Consider the following 27,011-nt stretch of genomic DNA (forward strand, 5'->3'; position numbering starts at 1 on the left):
AGCAACTTTATAAATAAACAAAGGATTAATAATGTGGTTTTTGTCATCTCACTGCATCTCACTTAGACCTGAAAATTCTATCAATTAGTCTACAAAATATTTGCCTACAATTTATGTAGGTAGTTTGAAAAGAGTGGTACAATATTTGGTGTTCACTGTCAATGGCTGACCCTAATTTCACTTGATTTTTTCATCTTTCATAACCTCTAACAAACATTCACAGCGAAGTCAACATCAACCACACTGTTAATCATTTGTTTTGCACTGACCCTAAAGAGGTTTAAAGAACATCAATTTCATCGTGGTAGTGTTTTTGTTCTTACAGATTCCTCATTGTCAAAAGTCATCACTTTTTTTCAATTGTAGTTTTATCATGTCAGTCGTATTTGTGACTCAGACAATATAATCCAACAAGACAAGGCCATAATACGACTTGATCCAGCACTGAGATGGTCTACTCATTGTGGGTTGCACTCCATGTTGCCTCCTTGGTCCTCTGCATACTTGTTACAGATGATGCTCCTCAGCTGGTCCACTTCACTTCGAAGCTCAGTCACTTTGCTCTGCCACTGCGCGATTGTCTCATCCTCTGAGTTTGTGGGACCATCATCAGAGTAATCAGCTGACATTCCTGAAACAAGGAACAGAGTGAGTGAGTGAGTGAGTGAGTGAGTGAGTGAGTGAGTGAGTGAGTGAGTGAGTGAGTGAGTGAGTGAGTGAGTGAGTGAGTGAGTGAGTGAGTGAGTGAGTGAGTGAGTGAGTGAGTGAGTGAGTGAGTGAGTGAGTGAGTGATGGTTGTTAGCAATATCCCATCAATATCACAGCATGGGACACCAGAAATGGGCTTCACACATTGTACCCATGTGGGGAATCGATCCCAGGTCTTGGCTGTGGAGATAGAACACTCGAACCACTAGGCTACCCCACTGCCCTTCTGATGTAATGATTGCCAATACTTGTTACAGAAAAGAGCTAAGTGATAGATGTTGCCACTGTGATGTTGTAACCCAGTCTGTGACCTGAGCATGGTGGATTGTGGACAATGACCTAAACTGTCAGAGGACACAGACGACTAATGAACACAAAGTCACATGAATGTCACTTGAACATTGGTCATGTCTGTTCATAAAAATACCCCTAATAGTCTGAAAATATGATGTACACGTTCTTATGGATGTTGTAATTTTGAATGAGTGTGATAACATAGAAACAACCTCTCCTTCAATCCACCTGTATATATGCATTTTGAACGGGACTTTGCGTTAAGTTGGACACAGCCTTCAAAGTCATGATTATGTTTTCATTTGAAGCTCAAGCACGACATAAAGACCAAGAAGTAAAGCCACTAGTAAAAACTCTCAAGACTTTATCCACCACAAAGAGATGAGTGTTGGCCATGCTGAAGTGTTCCATCAACTGACCATCCAAAATGTCTGAATACACTGTCACTGGCTTAACTGCACAGTCAGGTGTTGGTCATTGCATCAAGGTGGTGGTCAATCTTTTATACATAGCAACATTCTTAACATTACACTGTAATCCAGACATGTAGTTCTAATGTACTTCCTCAGTAACCTATCTGTCTCACCTTTAGTGCCCAGCAGCATGGAAATGTTGGGATCCTCTCCATGTGCTCTCTGCATACACACTTGTACAAGCGACTGCAGCTCGGAGAAGCAGAAGCCCAGCTCCCGCATCAAGCGGCGCTGACGTTTGAGTGTCTCGTCTGTACACCGCAGCTCGAGATGCTTCAGCTGTTCCTGCATGATGAGGTTGTGCTCCATCAGGTCCTGGTTGGTGGAGCCGAGCTGTGTGACAACGTTAGAGCATCATTAAATAAACATCAGGAATGGTGAGCAGCACTTACAGGAGATGGCGTATCCTTGTTTCGCTTACAATTCATTACCTACACCTCATTTTGTCTACAATATATATAATAGTATGATAATACTAAATAACATCACCCCTACTCTAGGAATGGAATTGCCCATATGTGTTCCAAAAGCCTGACACAGACACAGTAAATGACCTATTACTGCATAGAGTCCATTTTGATGACTACTGAATTTTCTTACTGGCTTACAAATGTGAAAAGGTGTCCTTGCATTTTGGTCAAGACTTTGTTAATATTGGACTGGGACAGAAACAACAAACATAGTGAAAAGGTTTTACTTCTTTTAACCTTCAGCACACTGGACTGACACTGGCCTGTAACAAATGAAGGTAAGGACCCATAAAGTTTTGGGCATGTAGGGAGCTATTTGTATCATATTTTTCGTGAGGGTCAGATCATTAAGTTTGTTAACCCTACCTCTTTCATAGCCTTCCTCAGGTCTTCAACTTGGGAATCTTTTGTGGCCACCTCTCCTCGAAGTGCAACCACCATCTCCTCCTCCTGGCTCACTCTCTCACTCATCTGGCGAGACTCACTCTGGTGCTTGGCCTCCAAGTGACGTAAACGTCGTACTGTCGTCTCAAGCAGCTGCAACAAGTCACAGATAACTTTATTCATCAAAAACTCAGCACTGACAGTATTTTTTGTGAACGAAATGACCTGGAGACAACCAGAAAATATTATGGATTTTCATTTGAATTTGACACAAAAAACATACCTTTTTCGCTTTTTCCAAGTCTATTGCCAATCTTTCTTTCTCTTCTCTCAACTCTTGTGCTTCCACTTCTGCCTTGTAGAGGGCAGCACCTGAACCCTCTGATCGCAGCTTCTCCACATCATCTGTGGCTGCATTCAAGCGCTCTAGCATTTGGCGCTCTCTCTCGCTCATTTCCCTCAGGTCCATTTCACGGGACGACAACGTCTGCTTGGTCAGGATCAGCTTCTTCTCCAGATCCTCTTGTGTGGCCTGGCTAATAGCTCGCTCCTCTCGCAGTGCAACTAGGTGACAAGTCAAGCAACATAACAGTGTGTCATGCACAAATGGGCTTATGGCTGCAGAAACTGTGTCTATCCCGTCACCTCGTACATTATTAGGCTATCAGATCTTTTCTTAATACCTGTGTCTCTAAACTTTTAGAATTCTTGTGCATGTGTTTGTTTAAACTAGAAACATGACAGTGGAACATAAACAATATAGTCATTGACAGATAACCAAACGACCCTGCAACTAAGTGATGCATTCTGTAATCTCTTACTACAATCATGGGTTGCTGATTGCAGCTTAACACAGAATTTAACATTTATATAAGTTACTACAGAAAGGCACAGAAAGGGAAATGTTTCTCTGATCACGAGTATGTTCATCTAGACTGTTGGTGAAGGACAGCTCGTCAATATTAGTCTTCAACAAATGGATATGTATACGGAGTGGATGGACGGATTGATTGACTTGGAGGCATTTTTCACTGCTTTTCAACATTATTTTAATTATGTAACAGGTCAACTGTCAACTTTATGTGATGCTAATGTCAAACGTGATCCTCGCCACCTTAAAAATACACACAGCGCCAGGTACCACAGGCTTTGTCCAGCCATGCCTGAATTCAGTGATTATAACTTCACTGGATCTAAACACTTAAGATACACACAAATTTTGTTTAAATCATTAAGAAAGGATATTTCTTTGGCCATTTGAGCTTTCTCCTCCACTGTTGGCAGGTCTGCCAGGTAGCGTTCTAGGCTGTCTAAGTTGGCCTTCATGCTTTGGTGGTTGGATTTCATATCCTGAAACTTGGACCTCCACTCTTCTACCTCACGTTCAGCATCAACCAGCTTAAAGGCAAAACATCACAACTATCAGTTGACCATAACCATGAAGACACAACATGGAAGCATCGTTTAACGTTACAGAATAAATCTTAACTAATACTGATGACAAGAGAAAACTTGTCATCAAATACGTAATTAATGTTGACAGCATCAAAATGTAAACAACAAAATGATTTTATAATTATATCAAATACAAGTTCTCATTTGATGAAGTTGAAGTTATTTAATTCTGTCTACCAGAACATTTTAAAAAAGAGAGAGAAGAAATCAAAACATGACCTTGACCTAAGCCAAAATAAAAGTGACCTTGGCCTGAGTCATAACTGACCTTGGTCTGAGCCTTACTTTCACTGGTCTTAGCATTGGTCAAATGGACTGAACATCAGCCAACCATGGTTTCAGCCTTAACTGTCATTGGTCTGGGGCATAACTGACTATGGTCCAAGCATCAACACATCTTGGCTTCAGCCTCAACTCACCTTAGTCTGAGCCTCCCTGATCTGAACCTCTTTGTTCCTCAGCACAGACTTAAGCTGCATCACCTCATGCTCTGCAGCCCTGGAAAGCCACACTCATATCAGTATTTACAATCTAGTTATTGTCAAAGTACTATTGCAAATTTATGTTGAGTTAGGGTGACATGGCAATCACAGTTCTAGAATCAGGCAGCAGTAAATAATATTGCTTGATCTTTTAAACTGAATCAGTGAGTTTAGTTTTAACCTGCTCATAGCAATATTCCAGCAATATCACTGGGGGGGACACCAGAAATGGGCTTTACACATAACAGCATGTGGGGAATTGAACGTAGGTCTTCAGAGTGACGAGCAGATGCTTTAACCACTAGGCTACCACACTGCCCCTTTGCTGAAAATGAACTTGAACAAAGCAGGATAGTACAGGTACAGGTTCATACAACCAAACTGATATGAATCAACGATACACATTCGATTTTAACTCATCGTACTGGGAATTGTCACACTGATGAAATAAATGAGTGATCCTTCACTGAAACATCTTGTAAATAATCAATCTCCGGCCAAGAAAACTTGCAAAAGATAGATTTGAACCAAGTCATAGTCTGTTATAATTGTAGCCTATGTAAATATGGAACAAGCAGCTGGAACAGAAAAGTCTTGTTCGTCATATCTGTCAGTTCAATGAAACCATGTTCGTTATTAATGTATACTGAACGTCCAAAGAAACACAAGATTTTTCAAAAAAATGAACTCTCATTAAAGTAAGCGTTCATCAGAGATTGGGAAAAGCAGGGGCTAAAGCGCCATTCTGCACATTAAATTTTAAAGTTTACTATTGATACAAGGGCAGTGGTCCATTCCAAATTCCGAAAATGGCTAATAATCCTGAAAATGGCCTTTGTCAGAGTTCTCTTTCCCAATCCCTGGTTCATGTTTATGTCTTCTAGTTCAAACCTTGACAAAAAAATCAGAATTGTGTTTCTTTCTCTGTTCAGTATTTCTTACTGTACCTAAAGGCATGGTTACTGCTCCATTGTATTTTTTACAGCCATAGTTGTAGTATGTCACATATCATTAACCTCATACAAACCTTTATTTTGTAGTCCATTAGTATCTACTGCAAAACAACTGACTGAAGATGTTTATATTTTTACTACATTAGGCTAGTTACACTGTCACTGAAGCATGTGACATGACCCCATCTGTCATTCTCAAGTTACATCATGTACAAGTCATCACCATAGGCCCTCGTGTCATTGCGAGGATTAAAGATGTTTTTTAAAAAATGTTCAGATAACCCCCGACTTGAAACGCTTCACAGTACAATATATCTAGACAAGGCTGGACACATTGGTGTACCCCACCGATCACATGCAATCGATTCAATTGTTATCTAAACATAATCATGGGTGACTTGCCAATCGATCAATCATAACACATACCAGTTCTTTATTGTTATCTGTACAAGTCAATTGAATTTGAAAGCCAATTATGACCCTCAACTAAACGATCTTGTCACAAATAGCCAACGATAGCAAGGACGATAAGGCCACATAAAAGGGGCATAGGTCGACACTTGCTATTGTCCACTATTTGGGTGAAGATCATTTAGTTGAGGGTCAAAATCGGCACCTGTAGGTGAGGTGGAATGGTGAATACTAGGTTCAAGATAATTGTACAAACCAGCAGAAGGCAGTCTTGCATATAGAGGATATAATATGATTGCCCATGTCATACTGTGCCTATGAGCACGAATATAATATTCTGTTTATTACCAAAGTCATTAAATTGAGGAAATAAACCCCAAACCCTCTACTTTCATAAATGGACTGGCTACCTGTCATCACAGCATGTAGGATGCAATGACACAGAAGAACTGTGATGTCATGGCATTGTTTATGACGTCACGGTACCATGACAAAGCAATATTTTTGCACTTGGGCATTGTATGAAAAATATGAACAAAGATATGTTTGTCCTTGTAGGTAATAAATGTGCAGATGGTTTGCATGAGTATGTGTATGCATGGAAGTGTGTGATCTGACATGAAACTATCAACATTTTGCTTTCTAAACAAAACAATTGCAGAGATTGCCTTACTGCCAACCCTGGTTGTTTTAGGTCATGTATAAGTTGTTAAATTCACCAGCGCCTACTTGGCAAATATTCCAAATCAAAACAAAATGCACAGAACATCCACAAATCTGAAAACTCAGTGTTATCTCCTGAGCAACCTACCCTAACTTGATCTCCATCTCATCAAGCTCAGCATTCTTCTTGGATTTGCTGTCGATGATATCTGTCCTCATGGCATTGTTCTTGTGTTGTAGTTCCTATGACCATCAAGGAATAGCATTTACATCACACAAACAATGGCACAATAACTCAGTGATACTAATCATTCTTACTGACTCTAAATGAACTGACTCTCATGTCCTGAATGTACAGATGCTTCAGTATCAGAGATGGCAACAGGAGAAAGTCATTTCAGCCGAAAATCAGCTGGGGATCTGGAGCCACAGGCCCCCAATTGAGTCCAGGATCAATTGATTTGCATTTAAGTCCGTGGATTTCTGCAGATTCGCTGAAAATTGCCATCCCTGCAGTAGGATCAGTATCGCTGGTTTCAAAATTGCTGTTTCACTATAATTAGGCACAGTGGCAACCTCTAAGCAAGTCTTTCCCCAGTAAACAGAATCAACATGAGATGGGTAATATCAATGCTGACTTGAATGAAAACTTCTAATTGTCTTAAATTTTAATGCACATTTGTTCCACATTCGTGTGTTTTGGCTACTGGATACATAAACCAAAAGCTGTTTTTTAGAGTTGAAAGACAACTCTTGCGATGGTTTAGTGCATCCTAGCTATCTCCAGGGTATACGTTCCGATGAGTCTCCACTCTAACCTTGGTGCATCTACAGCCTGGCCTGATAATTTTATTACCTCCCTTTGCTAGCTCCTCATTCTCACAGTAGCGCATCACATAAGCTGCCATTACGAACAAGCTTGCCAGTGTCAAGAAAGATAGCAGCCACAGCTGCGAAGGTTTGTTCGCCGTGTGACTCAGATTTAGGGGAAATCATACAAAATGGCAAGTCCGAAACTTAAAAAAAAATATATGTGCAAGAACTCTTTCTACCTCATTCAGAGAACCTGTGCATGGTTTGTGTTGCCAAGTTCAATTGGTCAAATTAATTTAAAATGTGAAAGTGAGTTGTGATTGGTACACCCAACTTCCAAGCGCAGACATCCTTCAAGACAGTCAACAGAGGTAATAAATTCATCAGGCTGAGTCGCAGAAGCATCCAGGGTGTAGTGGAGGCTTATCAGAATGTATACCCTGGCGATATTGAGCAGGGGTTTAATATGGAAACTTCTCTACCTGTATTTTGAGATGCAGAACGTCATCTCTATCTTCCTTGCTGATAATGGCGCTGCGGAGCTTGTTCTCACATACACTCAAGTCTTCCTCCATCATAGAGATCTTGCTCTTCAACCTGGAGAAAGAAAAAACAAACATCCCACACATCCAAATGGAGATAGCAATGTCTCCTCCATATGGACCTTTCCTTACAGAGGTGGTGGGGTGTGTGTGCGCACCATTCCTCTGGATCCGCCTGTGGTGAATATGGTTCTACATTACTTCTAGCAATATTCCAGATATAATATATAACGTAAGTGATAGGTACATATTCAACAGGAGAGATAGTGCTCATTTCTTTGTTTCTGGGCTGAGGACCAAATACAAGCTACCCACTTGTGTATAATCATATTCTTCTCCTTGATGATGCTGTCTGCTGCTCTCCTGACTGGGTCCCACTGGGTCTCATCATCTTCATCCTTCACTGACAGCTGCTGGAACACTCCTTCAATCCCTGTCTGCCGAACACCCTTGTACCCACTCTGAAACATGCAGTACAAACATTATCCTCATCCTTCACTGACATCTGCTGGAACACTCCCTCAATCCCTGTCTGCCGAACACCCTTGTACCCACTCTGAAACATGCAGTACAAACATTATCCTCATCCTTCACTGACATCTGCTGGAACACTCCCTCAATCCCTGTCTGCCGAACACCCTTGTACCCACTCTGAAACATGCAGTACAAACATTATCCTCATCCTTCACTGACATCTGCTGGAACACTCCCTCAATCCCTGTCTGCCGAACACCCATGTACCAACTCTGAAACATGCAGTACAAACATTATCCTCATCCTTCATTGACATCTGCTGGAACACTCCTTCAATCCCTGTCTGCCGAACACCCTTGTACCCACTCTGAAACATGCAGTACAAACATTATCCTCATCCTTCACTGACATCTGCTGGAACACTCCCTCAATCCCTGTCTGCCGAACACCCTTGTACCCACTCTGAAACATGCAGTACAAACATTATCCTCATCCTTCACTGACATCTGCTGGAACACTCCCTCAATCCCTGTCTGCCGAACACCCTTGTACCCACTCTGAAACATGCAGTACAAACATTATCCTCATCCTTCACTGACATCTGCTGGAACACTCCCTCAATCCCTGTCTGCCGAACACCCTTGTACCCACTCTGAAACATGCAGTACAAACATTATCCTCGTCCTTCACTGACAGCTGCTGGAACACTCCCTCAATCCCTGTCTGCCGAACACCCTTGTACCCACTCTGAAACATGCAGCACAAACCTCATCTTCATCCTTCACAGACATCCCTTCTGTTGAACACCAACACTATTTTCCTACCTGCTGATCAAAATACTTCTCTTGAACCCAAACACTACTTTCTGACACAATCACAATACTCTATTGAACCCAACACTGTTTCCCTATCTGCTTATCAAAATACTGCATCAGAGTGCAAAATATATGTCTAACCTACTGATAATTATAGTGTTGTTGAACCCCCACTATTTTCCTCCCAACTGATCATTATACTCCTGCTGAAACTTTATACTGTACATCCCTGCATGTTGACCATAATACTGCAGTTCATCCCATATACTGTTTCCCTACCTGCTGATTACATTGCACTTTCTGATTTAAACACCATTTCCTGCCTGCAGATCATAACTCTATCATTGACGCTGTTTACCTGGCTGCTCACCCCAACATTTCTCTGGATGATGATCAAAATACTATTTCCCTACCTGCTGATCATAAAACTGCTGTTGCTGAGTCTGCCACTGCCTCATATCTCCTTTGCTGCTGAATCCACTTTTAGGCAGTTGATGGAACTCTGACAGTGTTGACGTCTTGCTGGGTGGAGTCTTATAGCCACTCTGTAGATCATGTCCACTTCGACTTGGCGGGGTCTTCATTTCCATGTAGTCCTCATCATACTGCAGTTTGTCTTCTACAGGGTGCTGGTCTGGCATGTAGGCCTCCTGGATTCTGTATGAACACATACCACATTCACCATATCACAGTGTTCACTCTTTACATGTTCAGGACCTGTGAAGGTTTGGGGTAGAATAGGCTTTCAGCAACCCATGCTTGCCACAAAAGGCGACTATGCTTGTCATAAGAGGTGACTAGCAGGATCGGGTGGACATGCTTGCTGACTTGGTTCACACGTCATCGGTTCCCAATAGTGCAGATCGATGTTCATGCTGTTGATCACTGGATTGTCTGGTCCAGACTAGATTATTTACAGACTGCCACCACATAGCTGGAATACTGCTGAGTGCGGTGTATAACTAAACTCACTCACTTTACATGTACAGCCAACATCAAGTAGAACAGTTCTTCAGGCATTAGGTGAATACTGTACTTTCTTCAAAAACGTCCAAAAAGCTATTTCAGTAAGTTCAGTAACATTATTATACTTAAAAGATATAACACTTCAAGACTGATCTGCTTTCAGCTGACCCATGGTGGTCTGTGTAAGAATTAGTCTTCACCAAACCATGTTTGTTGTTTACAAGAGGTGACAAACAGGATTGGACGGTCAGACTCAGTGACCTGGTTAATGCATGTCATATTCTAAATGCATTGATGATGGCCATGTCAGTCACTGAACTGTCTGGTCCACGTTCAATTATTTACAGACAGTTAGCATTATATGCTGGACAAAAACAGTCAGGGATATACGTAAATTTTGAGCTTACAAATAATGATCTATTTATTCATTGACACACTGATGAAATATCAATCATAAAAATACCTAAATATCCCCTATTTATTTTGCCCAGTATAGCTGTCAAATTGGTGAGAGTCGCATTAAACAACAAATATTAAACAAACACTTCAGTTGGCTTCAATGATCAGAAAGACATGAAATTACACAAGAGTAGTGAATATTTTCTTGTTGAAGAATATCTCACAACATAGTGACCTTAAACAACCAGTTTTTCCTGGTCAGTCAATGAAGATAGATACGTTACTTGGCAACTAACATCTTTTGTTTAAACATAACTGGTATGGATCCATCAGTGACAAATATCTCCATCTTTGTCGTGCACAACTAAACTGACATCATCACATGAACAAGCAGACATACAAAGATACCACCCTAATACCAGTCAAAGTGTGATAAGCACAACTCTCTCATGAACACAACAATAACTCAAAGATTTTTCACAAGTAAGGAACACAACAAATGTCAACCAAAAATAAAAAAAACAGAAATATTTCATCTGGACTGACCTGTATATGGTCTCTCCCTCCCTGTTGGAGTACTGCACAGCACGTTCACTGGGACGGATGTCATCATTAAACTGGGACTCTGGGTAGTGAGTTGACCCTGCAACCAGTCCGTACTTGGATGGGTGGTACCCCAGAGGCTGTCCCCCTAGCTTCTGTGGCGAGCCGACTTGGTGCCGCACTACAGGGGACGGCACTAATGTCCGTGCATCTCCCAAATGAGGTGCTTCCCTCCATCCTTCATGCAGATAACAGACATAATGTTACCAATTTTCCATCATCATGTCTAATTTGTTAAAACAGCACAGCACAGTATGTATATGCCCACCACAGTTTAACAAAAGGTGATCACATACCTGTAGTCAGGTGAAAAGGGGTTCAATATCATGGTCAAGATTATTGCATTTATACAATAATGTGTGTCAGGCTTCCTGTACCAGCTCGAGCAAATGGAAGTTTTAGAGGGCTTGTCAGCTGAGAAACCAAGATTAACAAGACATAGAAACTGACAGGCACAAGGTACGATGTACATCGACCAGCCCCTCTTTCCTTCCCTCAATGCTGATCGCCAGATAAAGAGTGAGTTTAGTTTTACGCCACATTCAGCAATGTCTCAGCCATATGATGGCAGTTTGTAAATGAGTCTGGACCAGGCATGAGCATCGATCTGCGCAGCTGGGAACCAAGTCTATGAGTCTGACCACCAGATCCTGTTAGTTGCCTCTTATGACAAGTATAGTCACCTTTTATGGCAAGGATGGGTAGATGAAGACCTGTTCTTCATCAGATCCTGTTAGTCGCCTCTTATGACAAGCATAGTCACCTTTTATGGCAAGGATGGGTAGATGAAGACCTGTTCTTCATCAGATCCTGTTAGTCGCCTCTTATGACAAGCATAGTCACCTTTTATGGCAAGGATGGGTAGATGAAGACCTATTCTACCCTGCAACATCACAGGTCTGCCAGACAAGGGAGTAACAAGTACCTTGTTTTAATGTCTTCAGAAAATCAGAATCAGTCCAAGATTCGCTCTTGTATTGTGTATGCATAAGATTCTTGTAGAATCTGGACCAATGTCAGTTTTACAGCTCACATCCATGAATATTTCACATCACAGTTTAATATTCATGCCTCAGCAACTGACACAGAGCCAACTAAACGTCTGTATTATCCCCTTAAGGGATAGCGTCAGGAAGGGTTAACAAGCAACTGCTTTAATGTAATTTGATAAGATGCTTCTGAGAAAATAAAATCATCCATCTGCCCCATTGGCAGATACACTGTCCACTTCAACACTGAGGGTGTAGGTTTTCAACATGAACAGACTACGTCCATCACCTGATATAAACATTCTACACCAATCTGAGACAATCATTTACCTGCATTAGAATACTGAGGAACCTGCAACATCTTCTGATAATCTGGAACACATAAATAACAGGGATAGCAGTTATATTTCAAGGGTCACACTAGGTGCTCACAAAGATTCCATCATTCCATCATAAAACATCAACAAAACTCAAAACACATATCTAAAAAGACTGACCTAAAGTGAAAAGCACTACAAATGTAAAGTCGTTAATAGGCATTTAAGGTCTAGAATTTCAAACATCATATTAACACATTCAAATGTTTGCTAAATTTGGAAACATGGCTGCAAAAATCAGATTCAGTTATTCTGGGCATGTGATAATCAAACACAACAATGTCGGTAAATCTTACATATTTTGAGACATACTGCCAAAATCTTTTTCTGGGGTAACAACCCATTCAGAATGTTTCAATGAACTTTACTTCCACACATGTAAACATATTATATGTACATGTAAATAACGCACTACTGTTTCTTGGTAACAATGTGATGAAAAGCAAAGGGTAAATCTGAATTTTTTTTGCAAAAAGTAAAGAAGTTGTTATGAAGAAGCAAGGGCCATGAATACATAGAACTGTATGTCTGTATCAAACGTTAAAGTTTGAGAGTTGTAACCATCATTAACCCTTAGAGATTTGTGAGCAGTACCAAGACAATGAATGGTCTTGACTTCAACCAGTGATTTGGCTACACAACACACAACTTAACATTTTTCAAAACAATTTTCCAAACAAATGAAAGCAGACAAACCTGGCACATTTGTTGAGTGAGAAGGGGGGAGACCCATGTCCCCCTGCCATGACATGGCTTGTAGACACCTGCCTGGGTAGCGCCTGTCCCACAATCACCACGCCTCATTGAGTTTCACCCCCATGGTCTGCAACAAGCATGTCCGGCTGATAGTTGTTACAGCAAATAGGATCAAGTGCTGATCACCATGTTAATTACAAGGTTCACACTCCACTGCACACAGCTGTGACTCCCTAATCCAGATTTGTGTTGATTTAATCTAGGGTAACAGGTTTCATCAGGGCCCTCATCAGATTTCAACACAATACATTGTATAAGAACACATGGGTAGGATCTCACAGTTCGAAGTGCTGCTAAGCTCCTGAAGTTATAAAGGCTGTGATTGCAAATTTGTACCTCAGTCTGATCACTATCAAAGAAAATTAGTTTGAGTCATCCACCATTCCTGTTTTTTTCAAGGGTAGGTGAAATGGGGTTTATCAATATTGTATTTGGAACATTTCACTCATATGAAAACGTCCATGTGTGCGTATGTGTGGTTGCTTGTACTTGCCCATATTAAGCTGGTTTTATAGTACCAGCTCTCTTAGATAATATGTCACAGTTTAGCATGAATACCCTATTTACACACATTATACCGACTCCGAGCCAACCAATCCTTGTACAAATTAATGCCAAGCACCAGGCAGGGACCAACAAGTACCGCATGTTAACATACTTTGGTATGACATGGCCAAGGATCAAAAAAGCAACCTTCTTTTCTCCAAGTATATCAAACCACTATGGATCTATTTATAACTTTTCATCACAGACTGAAGTTGCAATTATGTTGTCCATGCTCATCAATTTCTATGAAAACTATCCTGCATGTAAAACATCACAACAGTAGCTTTTTGGGGTGTAGTTGTAATCTTCAACATACAAAGGTAAATTCTCTGTATATAAATAGTTTGGATTACTATGTACTGCTACTGTAGTTGTAGATCATCATTCATCATCTTTCACAAATATGTGATAATATCCAGTGGGAAAACTTGTGTTCAGGTGGTAAAGAAGTTTTACCACCCAAACTTTTAAACAGTATAATCCTGCCTACACCACAGTCCCACTTCAGCATTTTTAGTGAAATTCTGGGTTATTGTGTAGTCTCTTATTAGTCAAGATTCATGGTATGAACATGTTACTGAACTTGGGATTTGGAACAGGGTTTAAGTCGCAGAATGACAACATCAACCAATAAAGCCACCAACCCAAACAACATAATATAAATATCAGTGGCCTAAAAAATTTAGTTTTAAGTAATATGCATTTATATTTTGCTCAGCCAAAGCTAACTGATTAGCATTTACAGCAAACACTTTGCAACTTTTGAAGTTGAAAGTGTCCACAATAACCACCCAGGGATTGGAAAAGGCAGGAGCCATGGGCCATTTGGCACCTTAGAATACAAAAATGCACCATTAAAATTTTGAAGTTTACCATTAATACAATGGCAGTGGCCCATTTCAAATTCTGAAAATGGTTAACAATCCTGAAAATGGCTGACTGTCAAAGTTCTCTATCCCAATACCTGACCACCTGATGGAGAAGTGGTAAGAAGTAAGGGCAAAACAGCAATCCCCAGCTCAACCCTGCCATAGTTAGATACTATTACAACTCTGTAATTAACACCAGCTCAGCAATCACAAGCCTTGCTTTGTTGCGCTGACACAAGTAATTAATGTCAGACGTCAACATGGAACTATAGCTGCAAGCAAGCTGAAGCCAATTCGATATGGGTCTTGTGATAAACAGTTCATCCTGAAGTATACTGTTACAGCTGATTAGTGTTTAAGAGTTTATAAAAGAATTAGCTATATGATTAATGAAGTATTTCATAAAGGTTTAACACTCACAATAACATTTTTCAGAAACAGTTCCTAGTTTCTGGTATATCGAGCATACATGTGTAAACATCAGTGTCTCCATGTGGGTGTTTCATACAGGTCTTTTTTATGCACAATGTAAACAAATGGGTCACGTTGCCAACAATGAACATTATCTCGAGGTATCATGTCAAGAAAACAGTTTTGTGAAAGAGGCTGATTAAAACTGATGCACAAAGTATAATAAATTTGAATTATTGGTATTGAACAATTTATGTGCTCCTAGTCCTACATACAATAATATATGAACTACAGCTGTGATGATACACGTAGTATCAATAATCAAGATACAATAAATACATCAATACATTGTTTCGTATCGTGGGATGCATTGCTGACCTTAAAATTGTTAATTTTCACTTGAAATTGACAGTTATGTCAAAATTTACTCTGGTGACTGATATCAAAATAAAGGTTTTTAAAGAAAATAACTAAAGATAGCATGTTGTGATATGTATTGAATCGACTTGTATCGTTCCAAGATATCATGATAGGTATATCATGAATTTTCTGTATCGTCATAACCTTCTGAATAATAACAAGGTTGTGATTGTAGTCTGTTGAAAAAAATGACAAACACTGTATGAACATAATTTTTAGGAATTTAACCAAAGCAAATTATCCTCCACAGTTTCGTGACAGAGATTGCATTTCTTATTGATGAAGTGCTAAACTTGATTTTATAAACTTATATTTTTATTTCAAAGTGTGAAATTGAATACATGGTAGCGGATAAAAGATAATGAATTTTCATCATGTTTATGGATAGTGTCTACCAGCACTTTTGTGAAAGGATTTGTTTGCCATAAACTCATCTATAGCATATTAAACTATGGTCGTTATATAAAGTAAAACATAAAATCTGTAGTCAAATTTTGGCTTCAAACCATGCAGAGAAGCCTTGTCTACCAAATCACTACCAACCACACTAAAAAACTTTGATGAACAAAACCTTGAATACCACTCATTACAAAACCACCCAAACAGTCACTTGGTGTTGATATAAATACCTAAATAATACCTTTTTTCAAACATATGCTGATAAAACACTCTTCCATCCCCACTACAACTCCTTCAGGGAGTTCTTGTGGGATACAAAAACAATGTCCATTTAAAACATCTATTATTTTCTATATATCTCTCATAAAGTTATATCCTCACGTATTTGTTATCCTAAAAATGACATTTGTCTCCCGATAATAAATAGAATTTATATGAGGAAGGCATCAGCAAAGAATAATTTAATATCTACATTACACCACATTCAGGTATAAGGAGGTTCATCAATACAATAACACATTCATCACAAAACATTCAATTTCAAATGCACTATAGATTATTTGGAATGAAAGGAAATTCGGCCTTAATGTCTAGTTCCAAAGGAAAACGCGCCATTTGTTAATAAAATACATTATTTCCCAAGATAGACTCTAAATATCATTGGCGTATATCTTGCTGTATGTTACTGTGGCTTTGTGAACCGTCGAAGCCCTACCCTGCAACCGCAACGTCAATGAAAATCTGTTTGCAGTTTACTCATCTTCTGAAACAGTGAAACGGTCACAAGCCAAAGACGTACTGACTGAAGATAGTTTCAAATACGTACAATTGTAGAGAAAAACTAGGCCGTCGGTTTGTCTCCGATGAAAATCGATACCAGATTCATAGAATTCCGTCTTTTTCGACTTGGAGATCACACGCGAAGGTTTTCGCTTATCAACCGGTGTCAATGTCAACAACTTGAAAAATGGCGTCGATAAGTGCTGACACCTAACGGCGGGCACAATTATGCAGACCGCTAAAGAAAATTGCGTTCGCTCTAACACTGATATAGTGATATTCACGGATTGTAACTGAAAATATATAAAAGTTAACTTGAAAATATTTTACTTTTGTAATCCAAGTATAAAGTATTACAAAATGAATAGATAATCTTTGAATCTGAACTTCAGGGGATTGTTTTTTTTTCAAGTTTCCTCACGTGCAAATGGACCTGCTTGCAGGGTTTCAATCTATACATTTTTAAGTAATATTATACATACCCAAATTTAAATAAATTCTACTCACTGCTCTCGAGTGAGTGAGGTTAGTTTTACGCCGCACTCGGCAATATTCCACCTATATGACGGCGGTCTGTAAATAATCGAATCTGGACGAGACAATCCAGTGACCAACTACATGAGCATCGATCTGCGCAATTGGGAACCGATGACACGTGTCAACCAAATCAGCGAGCCTGACCACTGGATCCCGTTAGTCGCCTCTTACGACAATCTGAGTCGCCTTTTATGGCAAGCATGGGTTGCTGAAGGCCTATTCTACCCCGGGACCTTCACGGGTCACTGCTCTCGAAAGCTAAATGTAAAATTTTACAAGATTTAGCGATGTATATTTATCATGCCTTCATCTATAGAAACAAAATAAATGCATGAGATAATCTGTAATTTCACTGTGTATCCTTTAACTGTTTCACTTATATTTTTTATTATACATGTTTGTGTAAATGTCTGTTTACAGATATAGTTATATAGCGATATAATGTACGTATATGTATCTATACACAACCCCAACCGATTTCGCTGGCATGTTATTATATTTATATGTTGAAAAGATGTGTGCGTGTGTCGTCGGTCGTCCAAATCGCTTGCCTGTGTATTTGCTGTGAGTGACTGTGTATTTTTACGCCGCTTTTAGTAATATTCCAGCAATATCACGAGTCTTCGGCGCGACGAGCGAACGCTTTAACCACTGGCCTACTCCACCACCCGTCCTTGCTGTGATTTCTTACTCATTGATTTGACACCGAAATAGATACTCCTAGTTTGTGTACCTACATTCCTGTGTGACAGGATTATCTGTGTCGGGTCAGAGATATCCGATTTGTATTTTGTGACCCAGCAGTCTTGGGCGCAACAGTCTTTTACGTAGAGTTGCGTCCCTTACACAGGCCGGAAAGATGGTCGTAGGGTCGGATCCCGGTTTTAGAAAAGTAAAATATAATTTACTGGATAACTTTTTAATATCATATATGATGCGACGTTTCGATATAGTTTCTATCAGGATCGGAGTACTATATGTCGCATCATATGTAATAAAGTAATTGTTATCCACAGAGTGTCCTATATATACATGTATACTAAAGATATTACTCACCACTAGTAAAAATGCCCCCCAAAACCAGAATCCCAGTTCGCACCGAATATGTCTCACATTTCAGTGGTCAAAGTAGGAGACAAACATACTGTGTTGGGAAATATATATAAGGAAATTATAATAACTCAGAATTTGATTTAAAAACCAAAAGCGTAGTGCGAGGTTTTAAATACAAAATTTATACCTATTATAATTTCGTTCTATACTTTTGATTTTCCAACACAGTATGTTTATCTCCTTTCTGCCACAACCGCATTATTCATATTTTAAAGAAATACATAATGTGTTGGAAAATATGAGGTTTATTACGTGATTACATAACTTATAGAATGTTTTTTGTTTGTTGCCGTTTGACGTCTCACTCAGCTATTCGTTCGTTCGTTGGGTTAGTTGCTTTTAAGGTCGCCTTTGCCGGTTGGCATGTCGGCAGACATATCCCTCTTTGGGATGCATGAGGTGTCCCAGCTATGTGTCACCGGTCAGGGAATAGTCGAGCCAGGACCAGACAATGCAGTGATCAAGATCGATTTGCGCAATCTGAGAAATCTGCACATTAACGTCCCATGTAATATCCGGAAGTCAGTTAATGAGCTTCCGCTGCCCAGTAAACTGGGTTTGAGCCTATCAGCGAGGGGCGACGCGTTGAAAACAAGCGGATAACCGGATTCTCACACTGAATCGGAGTATGGTTACTGAAACATTTCATCTTGTAAATTCGAATATGTGTGCAAACTATGTGTATGTATAGCAACTGCGTGTACAAATTAAATTTTCAACAATGCAGTTCAGTAAATATTCTTAAAACAGCAACGATCCTCACTTTTCAATGTAAATTGTTTATAATGCAACAATTGCTGCTCAGTTCTAGTCATCCATGATGCCAGTCTTTTCTTATATTGGGTTTATTCTTGATTGTTGCTAAAGGTTTGGCAAACCCTAAATACTATCTAACTCTGAAACTTTGCCACCTATTGAGCTTACACGGCAAAGACTGACCAGCTACGCACTTGTATTCTATCCTCGATATCTCCAGGGTATACGTTCCGATAAATCTTCTCTACACCCTGGATGCATCCACGGCCCCGTAATTTCATGACCTACCTTTGCTTTGTAAGAACTCCTATCTTTTTCAGAGTATCTCTGCATGATTTGTGTTCCCAAGTTTAATCGTTTAGATAGTTCAAGAAGCGAAAGTGAGTTGTGATGTGTACGCTGAACTTCCCAGCGTAGACACCTGATTGGATAAAAAGTCAGACAAGGGAGGTAATCAATTCAACTGAACATTGTTGGAGGTGTAATTGAACATATACATGGAGATATCGAGGATGCCTGTATACCTACAAAATGCCATAAAATGTGACTCAGCTTGTCGTAAGAGGCCACTAATGGAATCGGGTGGTCAGCCTCCCTGACTTGGTTGACACATGTCATCGGTTCCCAGTTGCGCTGATCGATGCCCATGTTATTGATCACTGGATTATCGGATCCAGACTGGAGTATTTACAGACCGCTGGAATATTGCAGAGCACGGCGTAAAACTAAACACACTCACATAGGCTCCACTTTCACTGTAACCAAGATCGACACCAGTGATGATCAGCAGTGCAAAATGTCTTCAAAAGTGGCAGTTAGAAGCCGGTACCATGAAGAGAAATGTTTTTTTTATGAACAGACAGTTTCTTTATTTCTGTATCTTTATTTGGTGTACATCCTCAAAGGGTTACAAAGTTTTCGAAACAACCAATTTGACCACGTACAAGATTGTGTGACCTAAGAACGCCCTATGAACACTTTACACCAATCTGCAAACGATGACTGCAGGTACAAAATTACAACAACAAAAAAAACCCCAAAACAAATTAAAAACCAAAACAAAAATCTTTGCACATGTTACATATCATTATGTAGAGAGTGTACAGAGTCAACCCTGCGTCATCAAGGACAATGTATGTAAAAAGACGTTTTCCCCACGTGGCGTGTATAACGTGAACAATTTAGGAAAATAATAAACATTGACACTGTTAATTTTCAAAAGCTGTAGAGGCTTTAGGGTAGCCCAGTGGTTGAAGCGTTAGGTTGTCACACCGACGACCCAGGTTCGATTCCATTCATGGGGGTAATGTGTGCAGCGTTTTGCTGTGTTCCCCACAGTGATATTGCTGGGATATTTCTAAAAGCGGCTTAAAACAAAACTAACTCACCCAGTAGCTGTATATTTAGCTCTTGCAACAAGAAAATGCCAGACTGTGTTCAAATCCTCTCAAGAGTTATTGGTAAACACCGAGCAACCTCTTCCTGTATCACGGATGCTCCAGTTCCCTATCCTGTCAACCATGCAGCTTGCGTCATCCGACATGTCTGCAGTACAGATACTTGACACTGTGAAAGTGTCAAAGTCAGCCGGATATGGCGCTGAGTTAATTACCAATTTGAACTGAATTTCAGTTATATTATGAGGTGTCTAAGTATAATATTCAGTATCGAGTGAGTTAGCTTGGTTCAACGCAGCTTAGAAGAATGTTCCAGATGTTTCACGACGTGTCAGCTTAATGTGGCAGGAACGCAAGCAACCAAGGGACCCGTTTCAAAAAGTTCTTGTAAGCCTATGATCGCATAACTTTTCTCGTAGGATTCGTACTTCCTATTCTGTAACAGTGACTAACGCTAGTCGCAGGGCTACGAGAGTTTTGTGAAACGGTCCTTGGGGCCCAGAAGTCCACCTCATTGGTGAAAACCGCAAGCGCGAGTATGGCACTGAAGGTAATACAAACGCAATCAAGGTGAACCCATATCATAGCATGCCTTGGGGCCCCAACAAACTCATCGACTTGAGATTCAAGTGGACTCTTATCATGCCTCATGTCCAAGATACGTTCTGTCAGAAGAGACATTTGAAAGGCTTGCCACTGTGTCCGTCTGTACACGTGCAGTGGTGAATATATTTAAATCAAGCTAAGTTTTAGGCAAAATGTCTAACTGTAACCAAATTTGGGATTACGAGATGCACAGGTCAATGTTTTGTGCGTCACCAATTGATCAGTATAACATCTTAACGGCCATTAGACACGAGTGAGTCCTGCAGAGATGTGGCTCAGCGACCCATATCAAGTGCATGGCGACACACACTTTATCCTGTCACACATACTGCGGGGCTGTTCATCTTCTAGCTGCGCACCAGTGTATAAAATCCAATGTTTGCTTATCATTTTGTTAATCCTGCAGTTTTGGCCATGTTGTAAAAGATGCTGTTGGGTTGTCGCAACATCATGGAGGGCGTGTCAAACTCACACACACGGCCGTTGTCCAAGACCAGGATTCTAAAATATACATGTTACGTCTCATCATTGATCACAGTTCATTTGACAGTATTTTCGTGTATATGCTAAGTTGTGGTCTGTAATACTGAGGAATATTCCAGTTCTATGAAGGTGATCAATAAATAGTCAATCTAGTGATTGGTATTTAGAGAATGGATCGGCTATTACGTATTACTTACCGGAATATGACATTCTGACACTGGAGTGCAAAAGATCACAGGTGCATACTTATAATTTGAAATACTTCCATGATGTGTAAGAAGAACACCAAAAGAAACCTGTCGTAATCCATGACAGTGTTCAGTCTGTGGGCGATGGTCAGCACCGTGCAGTCCTTGAATTCTGATCTGATGGTCTGTTGAATCAGGTCATCTGTTTCCACGTCAACGGCTGCAGTCGCCTCGTCTAGTATTAGGATCCTGGTCTTGTTCAGGAGAGCTCTGGCCAGACACAATAGCTGCCTCTGACCCACACTGAAATATGTCAGAACGCTAACCGACGCTGGCAATAACAGTGTCATTGATTGCGCAGAGATAAATATGTATATTTAGCAAAGAAACACATAAATGATATAGAGAATTGATACTTGCGGAGACAAGGTAAATTACAACAAATGATGTCATCAATTAGTACCTCATATTGTCCCCTCCTTCGCTGCAGTCATGCTCCAGTCCTTCAGGAAGCGTCTGGATGAACGTCTTCAGATGAGCCTGTTCCAGTGCCCGCCAGATCTCACTGTCTGAATACTGGTTGAATGGGTCAATGTTGTCTCGTAGACTTCCGGCAAACAATACAGGATCCTGCAAGTGAGTGAGTGAGTGAGTGAGTTTAGTTTTACGTCGCACTTAGCAATATTCCAGCTATATGGCGACGGTCTGTAAATAATCGAGTCTGGACCAGACAATCCAGTGATCAACAACATGAGCATCGATCTGCGCAATGGGGAACCGATGACATGTGTCAACCAAGTCAGCTAGTCTGACCACCCGATCCCGTTAGTCGCCTCTTACGACAAGCATAGTCACTCCTGCAAGTGAACTTCAGGTGTCCACAGTCGTTTGTCTACATTATTACAAACTATATATTTGACATAACACCCCCATGACGGACATGTCATTCAGACTTACCTGAGGTAGTATGGTGAGTTTGCTCCTAAGGTCATGCAGCCCAACTGTACTGACGTCAACGCCATCTATGTTGATCTCCCCCCCTGCAGCTTCTATCAATCGGAACAGCGACAGAGTCAGAGAGGACTTTCCAGCTCCCGTCCTGCCAACGATGCCCACCTGGTTGTAGAATACATGTATAAAACTTTGATGGTTCCAGTACAAGTAACGGTCAAATGGATTCAGTCCAATGTTTGGGAGACTTTACATGCATGTCATCCTATGAGCAAAGTCACTGCTGGAGGTATGATAAATATTATTGTGGAATTTAAAAAGTGCTTGTCAGAAATAGCTAATACAGACATCTTTACGGCAAACCATTTCTTTCTGGAATGTGATGCTTTCATTTAGTCATGTAAGTTTGATAGCCAAACATATTCCCTGTCGAAAAAAATATAGCATATGTCAGTACCTCCTTAATTTACCTTTTCTCCAGAATGCACTGTGCACGTTACTCCCTTGAGAACAAGGTCAAGGCCTTCTCTGTACCGCGTTGAGTAATCAAGGAACTTCAACACCCCCGCGTCTGGCCAGTCATGATTTGGACGTCTCTCCGGTATGTCCCATGCTGGCTGGCATTGTATAAACGTTTGTATCAAACACCGGCATCCATGGTACGGCATAAAGGCAAGCATATAGAGATCATAAAGTTTCAACAGGTATACTAGTAGTGAAACCTCCATTATTAAAGTCTAAATATCTTGCTTAGCTAATTACTAAACTATGTCTATCGGACAGTATGCCTGGCGAGTCAGGTTTGGCGATAACCCAACACACCAATAGAACAAAACCAAAAGAAAAAAAAACAAACAAACAAACAAAAAAAACCCAACCAAACAAACAAACAAAAACTAGCACAAACGGGTCGTGGATCTTTGCTGATGAAATCAGGGCCAATGTCTTCAGCAGCCAGATCCCTGAGGTAATGACTCGCAAAGATCGTGTTGGATTTCCAGAAGCAGTCCTCCATTATAAATGAACATAGAGGAGATCGAGCAGTTCCCATGTAGTGAGAGTGTAGATGCCAGGGCTCTGAATTTATGCTGGCTGGATGCTCGCAGAGGTGGTAGTCCTGTTGCCTTGTAGGCCCTCAGTATAACGGCTCTCATACATACTGATATTGTCGTTCTGGAGACTTGTGTCGATGTCTCTGTAGACAAAAGGATAAATAGACGTTTTTGTCTCTTTGTTTTCATCCGGTGCAGGTAGATCTTCAATGCTCTCACTGAACACAAGGATAAGTCATGCAAATCCTCTGGATTCATCATCGATAGCGCTGGAATGAGGAACTGTCTATCTGGTTGAGCAGGTAGTTAATTCTTCGCAACAACGTCCCATCTAAGTCCTAGATGTGCTGCTGCACAATGTTCTGTGTCGAACAGAGTTCATCCTAAGTGTAGCGCATTTATCTCTGACATCCAACCTGCTATGCCAAGTGCGAGAAGAAACAGTGTCATCTGTCTAAGTTGTTCGAAGTTTGCTTGATATCAGACTCGTAGGTATGTGAGATGTTGTAATGCTATGTTGAGAATGCCTTGAATTTCTTTGCTGATGTTCCAGTTTGTAGGAGCATAGTAGAACACGTATTTCTGGCACTTTCATCAGCTTGTCGCCTGTCTTCATAGTGACGACTGTGCTGGTAGCTGCCAGATAGGTAGAAATGTCAAACCTTCCATATGCTTTGTCTGCTGCAGTTGACATAAGTAGTCTGCTACTTGGGCATGTGTTGCTTTCCTTGCCGTGAAGCCTTTCCGCCAAGCATACAGTTAAGATCTCTGCCATTTTTCATCATTTGAGTTGTGAGTTGCTCTACATAGAGGTAGTCGCTGCCCAGTATCTGTTGCCCATACTTGCTGATCTGGTACTGGTGAGACGAATGTGTGAATCTGTTGAATTATGTGACAAACAGGTCCACAAGAAAAGATCCAAGCATCTGCATGATGAGCTGAAATGCCTCAAGATATGTAGCATTCATTCTGATGAAAACGGGTGTTGTGGACGGGAGAGAGTGTCTACCAAGACATTCTTTGCTCTGGGGATAAAACATGCCTTTATCCAGATGTTCAAGTTGTCTGCCATCTCGAACCAATGGGAGATTAGCCACAAGAGAGTTGAACTTGTTGAGCCTTATCTGTTGATGCAGAATGCCACTGTGGAGTTGTCCATGTGGATCATCAGAATTCTGTTGCTCGGGAAGTTCTTTGAATATTGTAAGGTATTGATCACTGCCTTCGTCTCCAGTTGATTTCGAAGATGCTGTTCCCTTCTCTACCACTTGCTGCAGCTACCTTGTTTTTTTAGAAGTGCTCCCCAGTGACGTATCCATATAGAGAACTGTTGTAATGGGTGCAACTGTAGTCCTCCTCTTAACCTAATAGACACTGCCATTTTCATAGCTTCAGTGGAAAGATGACTGCTTGTGGGATCATGGCTTGTATCTCGACACAACAATCTTCTGGGACCATGATGCGATTCTCTGTAGTGATGAATCTAATCCCCAGGAACTGTAAGTTGGACTTCAGCGAGTTCACCAGCCATTCGCGCTGCGTGAGTAGTCTGATGGTGAAGTCCAGGTGTAGTCTGAGTTGACTGGCATCTTGATGGGCTTGGGCACTTGTGTAAAGAACTATGGCGCCGATGAAATTCCAAACGGCAGGACGTTCCACTGGAAGTGTTGACCTTTGAACTGTATCCACAGATACATTCTTGACTCCTGATGTATGAGGATGTGTAGGTACACATACCAGAGGTCTATGCTGGCCAGGTAGTCTGCTGGATGAACGAGATGTTGGAGTTGTGGAAGGTGGATCATCTTTAAACTTTCGGGCTTGAAGAGTGAGTGAGTTTAGTTTTACGCCACACTCGGCAGTATTTCAGCTATAAGGCGGCGGTCTGTAAATAATTGAGCCTGGACCAGACAATCCAGTGACCAACAACATGAGCATTGATCTGCGCAACTGGGAACCGACGACATGTGTCAACCAAGTCAGCAAACCTGACCACCCGATTCACGAAAAGCAGAGTCGCCTTTTATGGCAAGCATGGCTTGCTAAAGGCCTATTCTAGCTTGGGACCTCCACGGCCACAGGCTTGATGAGATAGTCCTGGTTGAACTTGTTCAGGCTGGTCTACAACATGAAGTTTTTCTTCTCGGGTACTAGGAAGATTGGGGAGTAGGAGCCGGATATCAGGTATAGTCCGTTTGGCTCAAAAGCGGACCGATGAATTGCAATGTAACTCAAAAACTAATAACCATAACATGCTCAATGAAACGCTGATCATAATCTAGACATCTTTCCAACTCCAATGTCCTAATAATAGAAAACGTTTAACAAACTGTTATTAAAATACTGACACAGTTCACTGTTTATTATGAGGGAGGAGTGCAGAGAAAGGCACAGCCAGGTGTTCGAGAAGCACATGCTCAAGTGGCGAAAAAGTCATTTATTCATTAATCTGTGCTGTGTTGTGCTGTCTCCATGCTTTCTCGCACATCTGGCTGTCTCTTTCTCTGCACAACTTCCTCGTAACAAATAGTGAACTGTGTCAATATTTTAATGATAGTTTGTTAAATCAAACAAGTTTGTTTTTTTTAAGGAAAAATATTCGGCAAACACCTCACAGAGATGGTATGATGTTCTGATTATGATCAGCATTTCATTGAGTATGTTATGTTCGGGTTTTTTTATTTAGCAAGACTGCATTTCATCAGTCCGCTATTGAACAAAAAACGGATGATAATATTGATCTACTACGTCAAACAGCCTTCTTTTCCAGTGTTGATGGCTTCTTCTAGCTTCTCTGCTTGCTCGTCTGCGTAGTTGATCAGTGGATTGCAGATCAGCGGTGTTGTGGCCTTCAGTCAAATCCTGTAACCTTCTTGCATGATCTGTGTCGCATAGCCATCCTTCAGTATTCCCCAGTTTTCCCAGTACCACTGGTGATGTACACCCAGTATCGATTGGTTGTACTGGAACAGCTGCGGGTGGAAGTGTCCAGTCGTTCCGAACACCATCTTCTACGTTTAGTCTCTCTGGAACCTTTTGAGGTGTGTCTTCTCCTGGAGGTTGACCTGCTGTTTCCAGCTGGCCGAAGAAAAGAACCTATTCCTGGAATACTCCCCATCTTTACACCTGAGTCCTTTGATTTGTTGCTGTAGCACTGTGACGTCTGGTGGATGACATTGGAAAAAGTATCGATGGACTTGATTTATCAATACTTCTCTTGAATCTTGTGTGACTTCTTTGCCAGCCTCGTGAATTCTTCTGCCAAGTATGATGACCATGGGTCTCTCATTAGTGGCTTGGTAATCCCATAGCTCCATGAGTATGCCAATAGTAGATCTTGCCTTCGCTAAAGGATGAGACCTGTAGATGCCAGATACTCTGAGATGATATCTTGATCTCTCTTCAGGGTAAGCAGCGGTTAAATGATCATCCTGTCTTCCTCTGAACGTGGGTTCTGGAATTTTGAGATGAGGATC

The 27,011-nt window shown here is 40.8% G+C and overlaps 2 protein-coding genes across 2 annotated transcripts in view; both read right to left on the reverse strand.

Moving 5' to 3' along the window:
- Positions 1 to 185: 185 nt before the first annotated feature.
- On the reverse strand, positions 186 to 16,640 carry LOC137287064 (centrosomal protein of 85 kDa-like). The gene is made up of 14 exons (XM_067819180.1): positions 16,499 to 16,640; positions 12,968 to 13,094; positions 12,225 to 12,266; positions 10,849 to 11,083; positions 9,351 to 9,594; positions 7,964 to 8,109; positions 7,589 to 7,703; positions 6,442 to 6,536; positions 4,204 to 4,282; positions 3,575 to 3,727; positions 2,613 to 2,897; positions 2,312 to 2,482; positions 1,589 to 1,808; positions 186 to 631 (listed from the first exon to the last, which is right to left on the reverse strand). The coding sequence occupies exons 2-14, from the start codon at positions 13,020 to 13,022 to the stop codon at positions 459 to 461; spliced, it is 2,013 nt and encodes a 670-aa protein (XP_067675281.1). The 5' UTR covers positions 13,023 to 13,094; positions 16,499 to 16,640; the 3' UTR covers positions 186 to 458.
- A 3,061-nt stretch (positions 16,641 to 19,701) lies between these two features.
- LOC137286340 (multidrug resistance-associated protein 1-like) overlaps positions 19,702 to 27,011 on the reverse strand; it is a 35,787-nt gene continuing 28,477 nt past the window's right edge. The window contains exons 26-30 of the mRNA XM_067818136.1: positions 22,954 to 23,100; positions 22,490 to 22,648; positions 21,996 to 22,162; positions 21,641 to 21,835; positions 19,702 to 21,362 (exon numbers count right to left, since the gene is read on the reverse strand). Of these exons, the coding sequence (XP_067674237.1) occupies positions 21,248 to 21,362; positions 21,641 to 21,835; positions 21,996 to 22,162; positions 22,490 to 22,648; positions 22,954 to 23,100 (783 nt within the window). The 3' untranslated portion in view covers positions 19,702 to 21,247. The remainder of the gene's footprint in view (positions 21,363 to 21,640; positions 21,836 to 21,995; positions 22,163 to 22,489; positions 22,649 to 22,953; positions 23,101 to 27,011) is intronic.

The sequence above is a fragment of the Haliotis asinina genome, chromosome 6 (genome assembly GCF_037392515.1).
Source record: "Haliotis asinina isolate JCU_RB_2024 chromosome 6, JCU_Hal_asi_v2, whole genome shotgun sequence".
NCBI lineage: Eukaryota > Metazoa > Mollusca > Gastropoda > Lepetellida > Haliotidae > Haliotis > Haliotis asinina.

Coding starts and splice junctions, on each gene's coding strand:
- LOC137287064 (XM_067819180.1), bottom strand. CDS start 13,022: ATGTCATGGCAGGGGGACATGGGTCTCCCCCCTTCTCACTCAACAAAT. Junction 8,110..9,350: donor AGCAGTTTTATGATCAGCAG/GTAGGGAAATAG, acceptor TGCATGTTTCAG/AGTGGGTACAAGGGTGTTCG. Junction 2,898..3,574: donor AAGCTCAAATGGCCAAAGAA/ATATCCTTTCTT, acceptor TTGACTTGTCAC/CTAGTTGCACTGCGAGAGGA.